At 37.5% G+C, this 13,919-nt stretch overlaps 2 protein-coding genes across 4 annotated transcripts in view; one reads left to right on the top strand and one right to left on the bottom strand.

Moving 5' to 3' along the window:
* Positions 1 to 3,020, bottom strand: part of LOC128678469 (dystrophin, isoforms A/C/F/G/H-like) — a 455,052-nt gene extending 452,032 nt beyond the window's left edge. Inside the window, exon 1 of the mRNA XM_053760046.2 lies at positions 2,817 to 3,020. The gene's annotated coding sequence lies outside the window, so the exon portion shown is untranslated. The remainder of the gene's footprint in view (positions 1 to 2,816) is intronic.
* A 7,522-nt stretch (positions 3,021 to 10,542) lies between these two features.
* LOC128678082 (uncharacterized) overlaps positions 10,543 to 13,919 on the top strand; it is a 32,443-nt gene continuing 29,066 nt past the window's right edge. For 2 of the 3 annotated variants that reach the window (XM_053759373.2, XM_053759374.2), the window contains exon 1: positions 13,787 to 13,849. In XM_053759373.2, the coding sequence (XP_053615348.1) occupies positions 13,802 to 13,849 (48 nt within the window). In that variant the 5' untranslated portion in view covers positions 13,787 to 13,801. Of the gene's footprint in view, positions 10,655 to 13,786; positions 13,850 to 13,919 lie in introns of those variants that run through there. The other variant, XM_053759375.2, reaches the window with a different exon arrangement.

Genomic DNA, 13,919 nt, shown 5'->3' with positions numbered 1-13,919 from the left:
TAAGTAAAAGCTATAGTAAACAAACAAAGCGCGCGACAGTCGCCAACTGCAAACTGCAGTTATCTCGCTGCATCATCGGGCTATGTTTATCTGGCATTTTCGGTTTATTTTCATCGCAGTGTTTAGACCTATGATGTAATTAAAGGCAGGGGGCAGAAGAGCTGTGATAAGACATGGATAAGATTATTTGAATACAAGACAGTGTTGAGTCCTGAGATCGTCCAGAGTTCATTTGCAAAACGTATTATTTTAGAATTTTATTACTAAGTATGTAAGTACTCAGGTAAGGTTAAGAAGCCGGAAAGTTTTACATTTGGATAATAAAGTTAATACTTTATTCGTTAACAGTAAAGTAAACCTACTCAAAATATGTATGTTACCTAGGTACATAATACCTACTTAGTTGTGACTACCGTTGTGGCTATTTTTTAAAAGGATGATGGAACAAAGGATCGTTGACACAAGACTCCAAGAATGTTGGGAAGATGTCTGACAGTAGCACACCCCAACCGCCGCACCGCCGCCGTCGGGCGACATTTGTGGGACATTCTAGCCAGAACCAGCGCCACATCACCGACTTTATGCCGTGGCACTCGTGGCAGCTTTTAGTGAATGTGTAATTGTCTATTGTGTTGCGTTTAGTGAAACTCCATAATGAATATATGCATTCCAGTATGTCGCGTTTAATAACCTATCATTATTTTGACACGCGACTAAACCACTTGCAGTAAATTCAAGTGTACGCACTATCAACAAAGACAAATTATAGTTTTCTCTGCAAAATAACAGGTGACAAATCCTACCTAGAAACTTGACTTTCCAAACTCCGGAATATATGGTAGTCTACCGATGCATCTGCACTCGCGAATATGCTTTGGAAAAAGCGCGGGCGTCGTTATTGAATCTTAGGTACCTACCTACCTACCTTGAAAATTCTATTTTGAGTATCTAGCTGTATTGTAATTATCATAAATGTACAATAATGTACCCAAATGATGACTCGATGACATCATACTACTGTAAAACAGCGACAAGATTTATCATCGAGGGTCTCATAATACAAATGTATGTCGGCGATAGTATTGTGAGAGTGGTCTAATTTATTTGTGTGCCGGGGAGCCGCGTGATTTGCACAAAACTAGTTTTAAATACTGGGATTAATATTATAATTGTATTGTACTTAATGTAAGTGCGATAGGTCTAATGAGAGCGGCAATTTCACAGCGTGACGGCCACGACGACGGCGACATCAAACCAGCGGATTGGCCACCGGCCGCCCGTCACCCGTTACTGCGAGCATTGGGGACCTACATAGGCTGCTATTTATGTATCCGGAATAACAAAATTAAACAAACATATATTATTACATATGGTTTTATTGTTTCTCGAAGTATTCTCCGCGATGATCTATGCACTTCTGCATACGATGAAACCAATTTTCAAAGCACTTTTTCCATTCTGATTGAGGTATGTCCAAAACGTGTGTTTTGAACGCATCAACGGCCTCTTCGCGGCTCGAAAAACGTTGACCACGTAATTTATTTTTAATGTTTGGAAATAAATAAAAATCATTGGGTGCCAGGTCGGGGCTGTACGGCGGATGACCCGTCAATTCAATCTTTTGACCCTCCAAAAAATTATTTGTTTCAGCCGACTTGTGGCAGCATAGCATTGTCGTGATGAAGTATGATTCTGCGTTGTGGGTTGTTCTTTCGTATTTTTTCAAAGACTTCTGGCAAACAAATGGTGGTGTACCATTCAGAATTAAACGTCCTACTATTCTCTAGTGGCACTGTAGCTACATGTCCGTTGATACCAAAAAAACAAGCGACCATTTGCTTTAAAGTGCTTCTCGCACGAACAACTTTTGTTGGATTCGGTTCATCTTGAAAGACCCACACCGTTGACTGCTGTTTAGTTTCAGGGTCATAAGCATAGATCCAGGTTTCGTCACCTGTATAGATATTATAAACAGCTTTTGACGTGCCACGGTTGTATTTTTTTATCATTTTCTTACACCAGTCGACACGAGCCTGTTTTTGATCTACGCTCAAGTTGTGCGGAATCCAACGCGAACAAATTTTTTTAACAATTAAATGTTCGTGTAATATCGCGTGTATACTCGTCATACTAATGCCCAGAGACGCCTCTATCTCGCGGTATGTAACATGACGATCTTGCATTACTAATTGTCGCACAGCATCAATATTTTGTTGTACCACTACCGATTTAGGACGACCCTCCTTAATTTCATCCGTGAGCATAGACCGTCCACGTTGAAATTCCTTAAACCAATAATACACAGTGGTTTTCGATGGTGCTTCATCTCCAAAAGTTAAAATCAGTTGTTCGATGCACTGTTTTTGAGTTAATCCACGCCGAAAATCATAATAAATCATCGCGCGAAAATGTTCACGAGTTAAATCCATGGCAATGAAGACAAGCTATTTTCAAAATTGGCGCCAATTGAAAAAAACAAATGACAGGGACATGAAAAATATTTATTCTCTAGCCGAAGAGTTCTATTTTCAAATGTTGTAATTACTTTTTAAATATTCTAGAATTATTGGCCAGTTCCGGATACATAAATAGCAGCCCTCGTATTACCGCATAGGATCTTTCTCTAATTTCATTGTAATGCCGATAACGCGAATTTTTATTTATATTTTGATTGCAATGTTCTTAAGAATATAAATATTGCATTGGAGTCATTTAACTATATTATTAGCGTACGATATAGGTACTAGGATTTACCAAACTGTACTGTACCTACTGTAATTATACTGTAGGCTAGGTAGTCGTAAAGAAATAAATACCTATACGAGCACTAGGTACCTATCTAATCGTAAACAGCAACCGGTAACCCAGATATCAACAAATAAATTTAATTTATCACTGACGCGACTGTGTATTATATCGCAGAACAATTTGACATTTCACTTGCAATTAGTTCGCGTGGTAGTAGCGACGCGACGCTGCTGATAACGGGGCGGAGCGCGTCTCGGCGACGCACCGCGCGGCTGACGACTGTCGAAATGGCGGGAACGCGATCCGAGTGATCCACGCAACGCACTAGCCACAATCGAGCTGCTTGCCGGAGTGCTCACGCACGGATTTGACTGGAGTGCAATTCTCAAATCACCATTATTGATATAAGTCACAGCTGCAGAAGCGACCTCAAAGTTCTCGCATCTCAAGTTAATTTCCTAAATAGATATTTTTTTAATATTTTAGGACAAATCACACAGATTGAGCTAGCCCCAAAGTAAGTTAGAGACTTGTGTTATGGGATACTAACTCAACGATAATATATTTTATAACAAATACATATACCTATAGATAAACATCCAAGACCCGGGCCAATCAGAAAAAGATCATTTTCCATCATGACCCGACCGGGGTTCGAACCCGGGACCTCGGTTCAGTGGTAAGAACTTTACCACTGCGCCGCCGCAAGACAAGGAAAGCCAGGATCAGGAGCCAGTTTTATCAATGATAGCGGCGTCTCGCCTGCGTGAACGCGTTATCAGCCCCAGTTTCGGGCGTTGATCCCGTTGCGAGTTAGATAGAGCGTGTTCCCATTATCACACATTGCCATGGAATTAGTAGGTAGGTACTCCGTGGAGTAAGTACTTACTAATGCACTATGCTAACCATTCTATTCGCAACCGGCATCTGTATTTCGATAGACTTGATGCCATGGATTTAGCAAGTACTCGAGTACCTACTAATTCCATGGGACACGCTTTTAATTAACTTCATGACGCGCTATGATCTCTCGACTTGTTATCTGACGTTTCAATATGCGTAATGAATTCCTGAGGGCGCGCGCCGGTCCTTTCTAAATCTATATGCTGAGAGGAGAGGGCCGTAGATATTCATCGCTCATCATTGTTTATACGCCACATGGCGCTATTAAATTAAATGCTGTGAATATAATTAAAAATATTATTATTTTGCAACACCAAGATGTTGCTTTATTATTATAAAGATAAAAGATTTGTATTTTTGTTTGTAATGAATAAACTCAAATACGACTGGACCGATTATCATGAAATTTGGCACAGAGATAGGATAGATTCAGGAGTAACATGGGCTAGTTTTTATTATGATTTTACCCGAGGAAGCCAGGGCCATTGGCTAGTAGGCAGACACCAAAAGTGATTCGAATTTTTTTGACAGACAACGTTTGCGAAATGTTTAGCGATAACCGTTGCGTTTTGGCATAGGTAATGTCATCTAAATTGGGGTATTATTTAATCTGTGATCTAAATCTAAACTTTTGTTATAATACATTTGAAAAAGTGATTTCGCAATATCAAATTCGAATACTATCGATGTTCGTAAACTCATACCTATTTAAGACATGCAGCGTAAAGTAGGTATTTGTAAATTGTAATGTGGCGATGGTGGCGACTATTACAATAGAATGTATTGTAGGCGCGAGAGCACTCGATTCAATTGACTTCAATTTGACAGCAGCAATGGCATTCCCGAGCCATTGCCTCGTCTGATCTCCGCCTGCCTAGAGTTATTATAAACCTACTTTCATGTAGTTTATAGACACTAATGATTATTATAGAAATTTTTCATATTTAAGTAGTCGGGTAAATATTATGAGTAGATATTTCTTTCCGATAGTTATTAAATATTCTCAAATATTTTCATATATTCAAATAAACTGCTATATTATTTACTAATACCGGTACTAACTTATCGGTACTAGTAAAAATTTATATCATATGTTAAACGTTACTCTAAAACTTTTAAAAAGGTATGTTCAACAGCAAAATCTTTATATTTAACTTATAAAATAAAAAATTCTAATGACAAAATTAAAACAGCTTGGTCAATCATTAATAAAGAAACCGGCAAGTTTAACCCACGCGACAACAATATTTCTTTAAAAATTGGTGATAAAACCATTAATTCAAATGACGAAGTGGCCAACGATTCAATAACTTCTTTGCCAATATTTCTAAAAATATTACGGGCACCCTTTCGTCTTGTCCCAGTGCTGCAGATGATTTATTAAAAAGAAATGCCTCAGATCCTAAATCTACCTTCCGATTTAGACATATTTCTCCTGAAGAATTATTATCTGCTTCCAAGCACTCAACATGAAAAATACAGAGGATCTGTGGGGTATATCTGTCTCAGTGCTTAGCACTATTATTGATCTGATTTCTCCCCACTTAACTATTATATTCAATAATTGCATCTCAGATGGAGTTTTCCCTGACCTCATGAAAATCAGCAAAATTATACCTCTTTTCAAACAGGGCGCTAAAAACGATCCCACTAATTACAGACCCATTTCTATTCTACCTGCATTAAGTAAAATTTTTGAAAAGCTAATTTTAACTCAATTAGTTTCTTATTTTAACATAAACAAAATATTACACAATAGTCAATTCGGTTTCACTAAAGGTCGTTCCACTACTGATGCAGCAGCCACTCTAGTTGGAATTATCAATGTCCGGCTTCCCAAGCAGGGAAGCCGGACAGGATATTATAGGTGTATTTTGTGACCTTTCAAAAGCTTTTGACTGTGTCGACCACAACATACTGAAAAATAAGCTTAAATTCTATGGTGTCACTGGAGCGGCCCTTGATGTACTATCTTCTTACTTAGACAATATAACTCAGAAAGTAGAAATTAATAGAGCAGCCTCTAACAGCGCTCCTGTGCACATGGGCGTGCCTCAAGGCTATTTCTAGTTTATATAAATGATCTTCCTTGTCTTGCCCAACAATTGTGTGATGTAATTTTATTTGCTGACGACACGTCACTACTGTTTAAAGTTGATAGAAAAAGTAGAAATTATAACAATGTAACCAACATTATGTCACTTGTGCTTGAATGGTTTACAACTAATAACCTGGCTTTAAACACAGACAAGACCAAGTGTATTAAGTTCTCTCTTTCAAACGCACCCCAACTTGATATTCCTTTAGTAGTTAATGGTAAAGTATTAGAATGGGTACACAGTGCTAGTAAAGTGCAAGTTCTTGGGCATTACTGTGGATAGTAAGTTTAAGTGGGATAAACATATTGAAATCACGGCCAAAGAACTTAGTTCGGCAGCTTTTGCAGTGAGAAAGATCAGACAGTGTACAAACATCGAAACAGCTAGGCTCGTGTATTACAGCTACTTTCATAGCATTATGTCTTACGGATTATTGTTATGGGGTAATACAGCTGACATAGGAAAAATTTTTGTTTTGCAGAAACGAGCAATTCGTTTTATTCATGGGCTTAAGCCACGGGATTCCTTGCGAGAATTATTCAAATCGATGATTGCATTGATCTGAGATCTGAGATGCAACAGTCATAATATTTATATATTATGTATGACTGTTGCATCTCAGTACATCTTCGACGTACTTATTTTTGTTAAATCTAACTTACACCTGTATAAAACATTGAGCGATGTTAACAGTGTAGTCACTCGTAATAGGCATAAACTTTGTATGAACAGATTCCGACTTAAAAAGGTTAGGCGGTCTTTCGTGGGTCAAAGTGTAAAATTGTTCAATAAACTCCCTGTAGAGGCTATTAACTTGCCAATGCCAAAATTTAAATCATATATTAAAAATGCTTTAATGGCTAATGCTTATTACACGATTAGCGACTATTTAAATGATAAAAAACCTTGGACCCTTCCTAAAACTTCCACCTCTCACACTTGATTTTAATTTTTTTATTATTATTTATATATTTTCTTGACATGTTTATTACATATATTTTGACATTTACTTGTAAAACATATACGTGATTTGTGATCTTCAAGTGTCTGAAAGTAACATAGGTATCTATTATGTTAGATTATGGAGATCGAGTATGTCTTGCACATTCAAATGGTCAAACCGGTAGCGGCGTCGTGGATCGGGTCGGGAGGTTCCCTCTATTGTCGTTGAGCTTCGCGATGGCTGACTCACGCGTCTACTCGTGAACGGGTGCTGCCGGGGGAACTGGTCAGCTCGATCTTTTATTAAAAGTTTTTTTTGTTTGGTTAATTATACATATATATATATATATTTTTTCCTTTCATCAGCACTTCATCACAATCATAATATGTTTCAGTATACCTTTTGACCATGTACTTTATTGTGTACTTACATGTTATATTACTGATAAAAAATTATACATAAATTTATATTTAAAAAATGGTAAGCCCTTCTGGCATAATAGGGACCAACACTGTTTGAATGAGTTTCTTTCGGCATTTCTTCTCAGCAGTGGTCGTTCCGAAATGCTAGTAGTTTGTAGCTTTGGTAAACATCATTTAATTTAGAATATGACGTGAAAAAGTGCCTGTGAAGGCCTAATTTCTGAATAAATGATTTGATTTTGATTTTGAGTTAGTAAATGTAAAACTCCTTTTCCGTTTGAAAGGCAATGTTATATCTGCGAGGGTTTGCAGACCAGATCAGCTATTAGGAAAGACGTATGCCTTGTGCATACAAAAAAGAAAACGAATTCTACTCCAAAATAATATCAGATCTCAATGTTTTTTTCACAGGAAACTCAAAACTTACTTACCGTCGATCTAGTATCACGTTTGGCAAGAAGTTAACATTAACAATTAAGATAAGTACCTAGTTACTATGTATTATATTTTTTACAATAAGGTATACCATACCTAACAATGTAGATTGACGAATAAGTCCCAAAGTTAGTCATTTATAGCGTCAATAAAAAATATGACTACTTAGGTAAATTCACATAGCAAAAGTTGTGATTTTACAAACTGAATTTCAACAATCCCGACAACATTTTTTTTCGACAAGCTACAACTCCAAATCCACTTCATTTCGACAATATTGTAATAGATACGAAATTATTTAACTCCGACACTACTTTACTCCGACAAATATTTTAAATACCTATTATGAAACTATGGTAGGTAGGTACCTATATCTAGTACTACAACATACTTCTTCGATAGAATGCTGGTCCGACACTAGCTAAGTTCCACACATTATACCGAAATGCCATCATATCGACAGAATTATATTAAAAAAAACTATTTTTACACATGCATGTTACCTATTTTTGGCCAAATTTTGTTTGTTATAGGTTTAGGTGAAATATTTTTGTATGTACGTAGGTAGACGATAGTGTTAATATTCAGTTTACAGATTTAGGAAATAATTTTATGCCTCCTACGTGCTGTACATGTTATAGTTAAGTTAGTTAGAAAGAGAATAGTTAGAAAATGCTATGTTCTTGTAGTGTGCTTAGACTACTCGAAATAAATTTCTCCTTTGAAAACTTTCTGTTAATTTCAGAGAATTTTCGTAAACGTTCTCCCATCCAAACTCCAGAAAAAATCCAGGTTTTGGTCCAAAACATCGAGATTTCCACCCAAAGTCATACTTTCGGGCAAAAGTCTGAACTTTTAGTTTAGGGCCTTTTTGGTCCGTTTGTTGTTTGTTTGTCTCGATTCAGTGTGAGCCAACCAAAACCTACTGGGTACTTCCCATTGACCTGCAATGACGGCAATAGGCAAGAACGTATAACTAGCAGTGCATATAAAGGGCAAAGTCCCAAAGTTGGTAATTTGTTAAAATGATTATTATAACTATAATTATATTAAATTTTACTATTTCACAGGAAAACCAAATAAGTACAGGATACTTTCCGTAGACCTACTTAAATTGACGAAATTAGGTAAAAAGTTAAAACTAATAATACAAATAAAGCCTACTTATTACTACGTATATTATTCTTTTTGCGAGACAAAAACTCTAAAATCTCATTTGAAGCTTTGCCACGTGCAGTAAGCCTTTACTGAACGTAGATTTCTCTACGATTGATGGAGTACCCGGTTCAAGATTGGAGTTGACAGAAAAGAAGCAATTTTTATTTAACTTTTTTTTTCTAAAGAAATATACTTTACACGTTTTGTAACTGTATTGATTCCAAATCCCTAATGGTACTTTGCCTGGAACACCGTTTTAGAACGAAAGTCGTTTTTTACTGTCGTAGGTAGTGGAAGATTCAGGAAGAAACATTTTGCATTTAACAAAAACGTCATGCCCGAACAATTAACCGTTGAGGAGTTCTATTTTCGGGAGCCGATCCTAGGTGCATGGCGATCAAGTCATGCTTATCAGAGTCATACATTGTTATGAAAAGAGCATCTGGCACCGAGCGAGGTCGCTGCCCATTGTGTCCACTCCACACCGAGGGTTACCTTCGTTACATACAAATTTGTAGGTAACCCTCGGTGTGTGGGTCGAACTCGCACTTGGTTGTTATTTTTTTACTTTGTTATCGAAATATGTACGATGTACGCAAGATGTGTGATATGAACTTCGTCGAAGTTGTCGTTTTTATCATAAAAACTTAATATAAACATGCGAAACCTACGCTTTTATTTATAAAAAAATTAAAGCATACTTTAAACTAATTATGTTTTCTGTCAATTTCAAATATTTTAAAGTCCGATACTAACCAGTCACCGAGTAGCTCAAGGATGACTTGGATATCGAGAGAGAGGGAGTAAGAGAGGCCTTGTGTGTAAGGGCTAACATGATAGTTCAAAGATTTGCGCGCTGTACCAAGCAAGTTACGCTTTTCAAAGCATTTTGTAACTCCTTGTACACGTGCAGTCTTTGGACTCATTACACTCAGGTAGCATACAGGGCTCTGCGTACTCAATATACGTAACAATCTTGTAGTGCCTCGGCGATGTTGGCGGAGGCTGGAGTTGGCAGTCTATTAGCTATCATAAGAAAGCGCACGGCATCCTGATACACCGAGTGCGGAGCAGCACCAACATTCCGGTGGAAACGGTTGCGTCTAGATTGGACGTGGACACTTGGACAGTGCTATCATGCAGCACTGGACTCGCGTTCATCTAGTCAAAGCACAGAGTCAAAGACACAACACCTACTGTAAATTTTAATATCGATGTACTAACATACTACGACCAAAATTATGATCGTGGACTGCGTCAATGACAACTCGCCAGAGGTTACACAGATTGCGAACTGCGACGTGGTTCAAGCCTACGTATACCTCAACGGTGGTTTTATAGACGAAGTAAAGCGTCGTATGACGATGACTAGAACCGCGACGGAGAAATTAAAGAAAGTGTGGAGGAATCGCAACATTACCAAAGTCACGAAAGTAAAGCTCATGCTGCATGCATGCAACGCTGGTATTCCCAATCTTCCTATATGCGACAGAGACAAGGACAGTACGTGAGTTGGAAAAGGGGAAAATAGATGCTCTAGAGATGTGGTGCTGGAGGAAGATGCTCGGCATATCGTGGAGAGAATTCCGCACCAACCTGTCCATACTCCAAGAACTCGCCGGCATCACAAAGCGCCTATCAACCTCAGTACAGACGCGCATATTGCAGTACTTTGGCCATGTATCTAGACGTGGAAACGATGCAATAGAGCGGCTCGTCGTGCAAGGAAAAGTGGAGGGAACCAGATCACGCGGCCGCTCACCTATGCGCTAGACCGACCAAGTGAAATCCGCAGTGGGAACCGAGTGTCAGACTGCGCCAGACGGTGTGCAAACAGAGAGAGATGGCTGTGTCCATCTCTAACACCAACATGGACGCCTCAATGTGACCACGACCGCTCTGCCAAGAGCGAAACGACAGAGAAGAAGAGAGACTAACATAATTAGGTATATGTTTCTTTTGTTAATAACGCATTATGGGTTCCTAGCCTGAAATAAACTATTTTATATGTAATTTAAGGTATAAGGATGGGGCTAGAATATACATATGTAAGTAGTATGTTGAAACGATTAACAAAATCAAATAAATTCGTGATTATGTAATTAGGCAGGTAGTGCAAATCTATTTCGCCCGAAACGCGAAATAGATTTGCACTAAAATAAAATAAATGTCAAATCAACGTAGGTACTAAGTAGGTATTAGTGAAGTGTAGCAAAGTTGCGAATTTTGGGATGATATGAATGCAAGTGGGACGCGGCGAGCGCGCGGACGTCGCCGCCCGACACGGCGCTAGGGCTGAACAAGCACCGACCTATGCTCGGATACCTGTCGACATTGTTATTGTTATATGTACCTATTATGTACTAATTGTACTAACAGTTTTATAACCACAGGTGTTATTCCGGCAATCGCGAAATTGTTCGCACAGCTTTGGCGGATTTAGTATACACTGGTGGCTAATTTTTCATTGCAGTAAATTCAAAATTCAAATTCAAATCATTTATTCAGAAATTAGACCTTCACAGGCACTTTTTCTCGTCAATCTTTAAATTTATAGTTATTTCTCACAAGCTAGAAACTACTGGCATTTCGGAACGACCACTGCTGAGAAGAAATGCCGAAAGAAACTCATTTGAACAGTGTTGGTCCCTATCATGCCAGATCGGCTTACCATTATTGTTTCTTACAAAAAAATTTTTTTTTTTCTTTTCTTTCTAATAATATATAAAAGTACATAATGTACATAGTCAAAAGGTATATCAAAACAGGTTATGATCGTGATCCGAGTGCTGATTATATGTATATATATATATATATATATATATATATATATATATATATATATATATATATATATATATATATATATATATATATCGATGTGAAACACAATTAACTTACATGAAAATATATGAGAAACGAGATGACCAGTTCCCTCTGGCAGCACCCGTTCACGAGTTGACGCATGGGACAGCCATCGCGTAGCTCAACCATAATAGAGGGAACCTCACGACCCGGCCCACGACGCCACCACCAGATTGACCATTTGAGTGAGCATGACACACTCGATTCCCATGACTTCATAATTACAATTCTTATTCGTCGAAATAGAAGTATAATTCAGACACTTGAAGATCACAAATCACGTACATGTTTTACAAATAAAATTTAATTGCCATACGAATTATTATAACAAAATTCAAAATTGTGAATAAAATAATAAAAAACAGTAAAATAAAAATTAGGAGATCATGTGTGGAGTGGCAAAGTTGTCGGGAGGATCCAAGCGTTTTTATCAGTCAAATAGGCGTTAATTGTGTAATACGCTTTATCCATTAAATTTTTCTTAACATAAATTTTAAAATTTTTCATTGGCAGATTAATAGCCTCTGCAGGGAGATTATTGAATAATTTTACACTTTGACCCACGAAAGACCGCCGAACCTTTTTAAGCCTGAATCTATTCATACAAAGTTTGTGCTTATTTCTAGTGTTTACACTATTTACTTCGTTTAATTTTTTATATAAATGTAAATTTGATTTGACAAAAATAAGCACATCAAAGATATACTGACATACAACAGTGAGGATGTTAATTGATTTGAAGAGTTCTTGAAGAGAATCTCGAGGTTTTAACCCATAAATAAAACGGATAGCTCTTTTCTGTAATACAAAAATTTTTCCTATGTCAGCTGCATTACCCCAAACTAATAGTCCGTAGGACATAATGCTATGAAAGTAGCTGAAATACACAAGTCTAGCTGTATCTATGTTCGTACACTGTCTGATCCTTCTCACTGCAAAAGCTGCCGTACTAAGTTTTTTGGCCGTGATTTCAATATGTTTATCCCACTTTAATTTGTCGTCCACAGTAACACCCAGGAATTTAGTACTATGTACCCATTCTAGAGCTTTACCATTTACTGTTAAAGGTATAACATTGTGCGAGTTATTTAAGAGAGAAAATTTAATACATTTTGTCTTCTCTGTATTTAGAGCTAAGTTGTTGGTTGTAAACCAGTTAAGCACTACCGACATGCTATTACTTATAAAGTTATAGTTTTCACTTTTTCTATTGACTTTAAATAATAAGGATGTATCGTCTGCAAATAGAACTACTTCGCATAAATGTTGGGCAAGGCATGGGAGGTCGTTAATATAAATCAAAAATAAAAAGGGACCGATAATGGAGCCTTGAGGTACGCCTATGTGAACAGGTGCACTATCGGAAATTGTTTTGTTAATTTCTACTCTCTGTGTTCTATTATCTAGGTAAGACGAAAGAACACTAAGAGCCGCGCCAGTGACACCATAATGTTGAAGTTTATTTTTGAGTATATTATGATCTACACAGTCAAAAGCTTTCGATAAGTCACAGTCTCAGTCTCAGTAATAAAGTCTCTCATACAAACTACGCAATGTTCATTCATTCATTCAGTGTGTAGCCGTCATCATAAATAAAAACTTCTAGACCGCAGTATCATTATGACACGTACTATTTTAAATATCTTTTTTGTGCACTTCTACATAAAGAAAATATGAATTTCATTTTATACAAACTATCTACCCAAGTCAACTATGTAAACTAAGTACCTACTTATTTCAAAATATTTCGTTTAGTTTCTAATAACAACAAAGACCACACGTATAATAGGTAGATACTGCAATGCCAGCTCCACACTGTCGCCGAACTCAGATAGGATAGATGCGTAGTTTGTATGAGTACTTTTGTTTACCGCAAAAACTAGCAATGTATACCGAATCCACTAAAGCTTGGCAAACTGTTTGACGACAGCATATTAAAATCTTTAATTAATGTTTAGTCCTAATCCTAACGTTTTAAATGAGAAAATGAGTTTGTTATTTCACGCTATATCTACTCAAATGTTCTTAAAATTTTGAAAACGTGGTTTATTTTTACTTCCGCAGCAATAAGGACTTTTTCTATTGTGCACCCACCCCTGAAAATATCTAAACACGTATCGTTGTTTGTGTATCGGCGCGTGCCAGTCACCGCGGCAGTCGGCCGCCCCGAGCGCGCCGAAACCCAGCGAATCAATTTTTTAAACGAGTCGCGAACTTGGAGTTGAAACATGAACAGCGGGCGGTCGGATGCATCCACTTCGACAGATGACGTAAAGGTTTGTGTAGAGTAAACACTGTAGTAGAAGAGCGCGCAGAGTAGCTGCGGTGACGAGCGTTCGCTTCGGT

The sequence above is a fragment of the Plodia interpunctella genome, chromosome 19 (assembly GCF_027563975.2).
Source record: "Plodia interpunctella isolate USDA-ARS_2022_Savannah chromosome 19, ilPloInte3.2, whole genome shotgun sequence".
In the NCBI taxonomy this organism is placed as follows: Eukaryota; Metazoa; Arthropoda; class Insecta; order Lepidoptera; family Pyralidae; genus Plodia; species Plodia interpunctella.
This window is presented reverse-complemented; position numbering and strand designations above follow the sequence as displayed.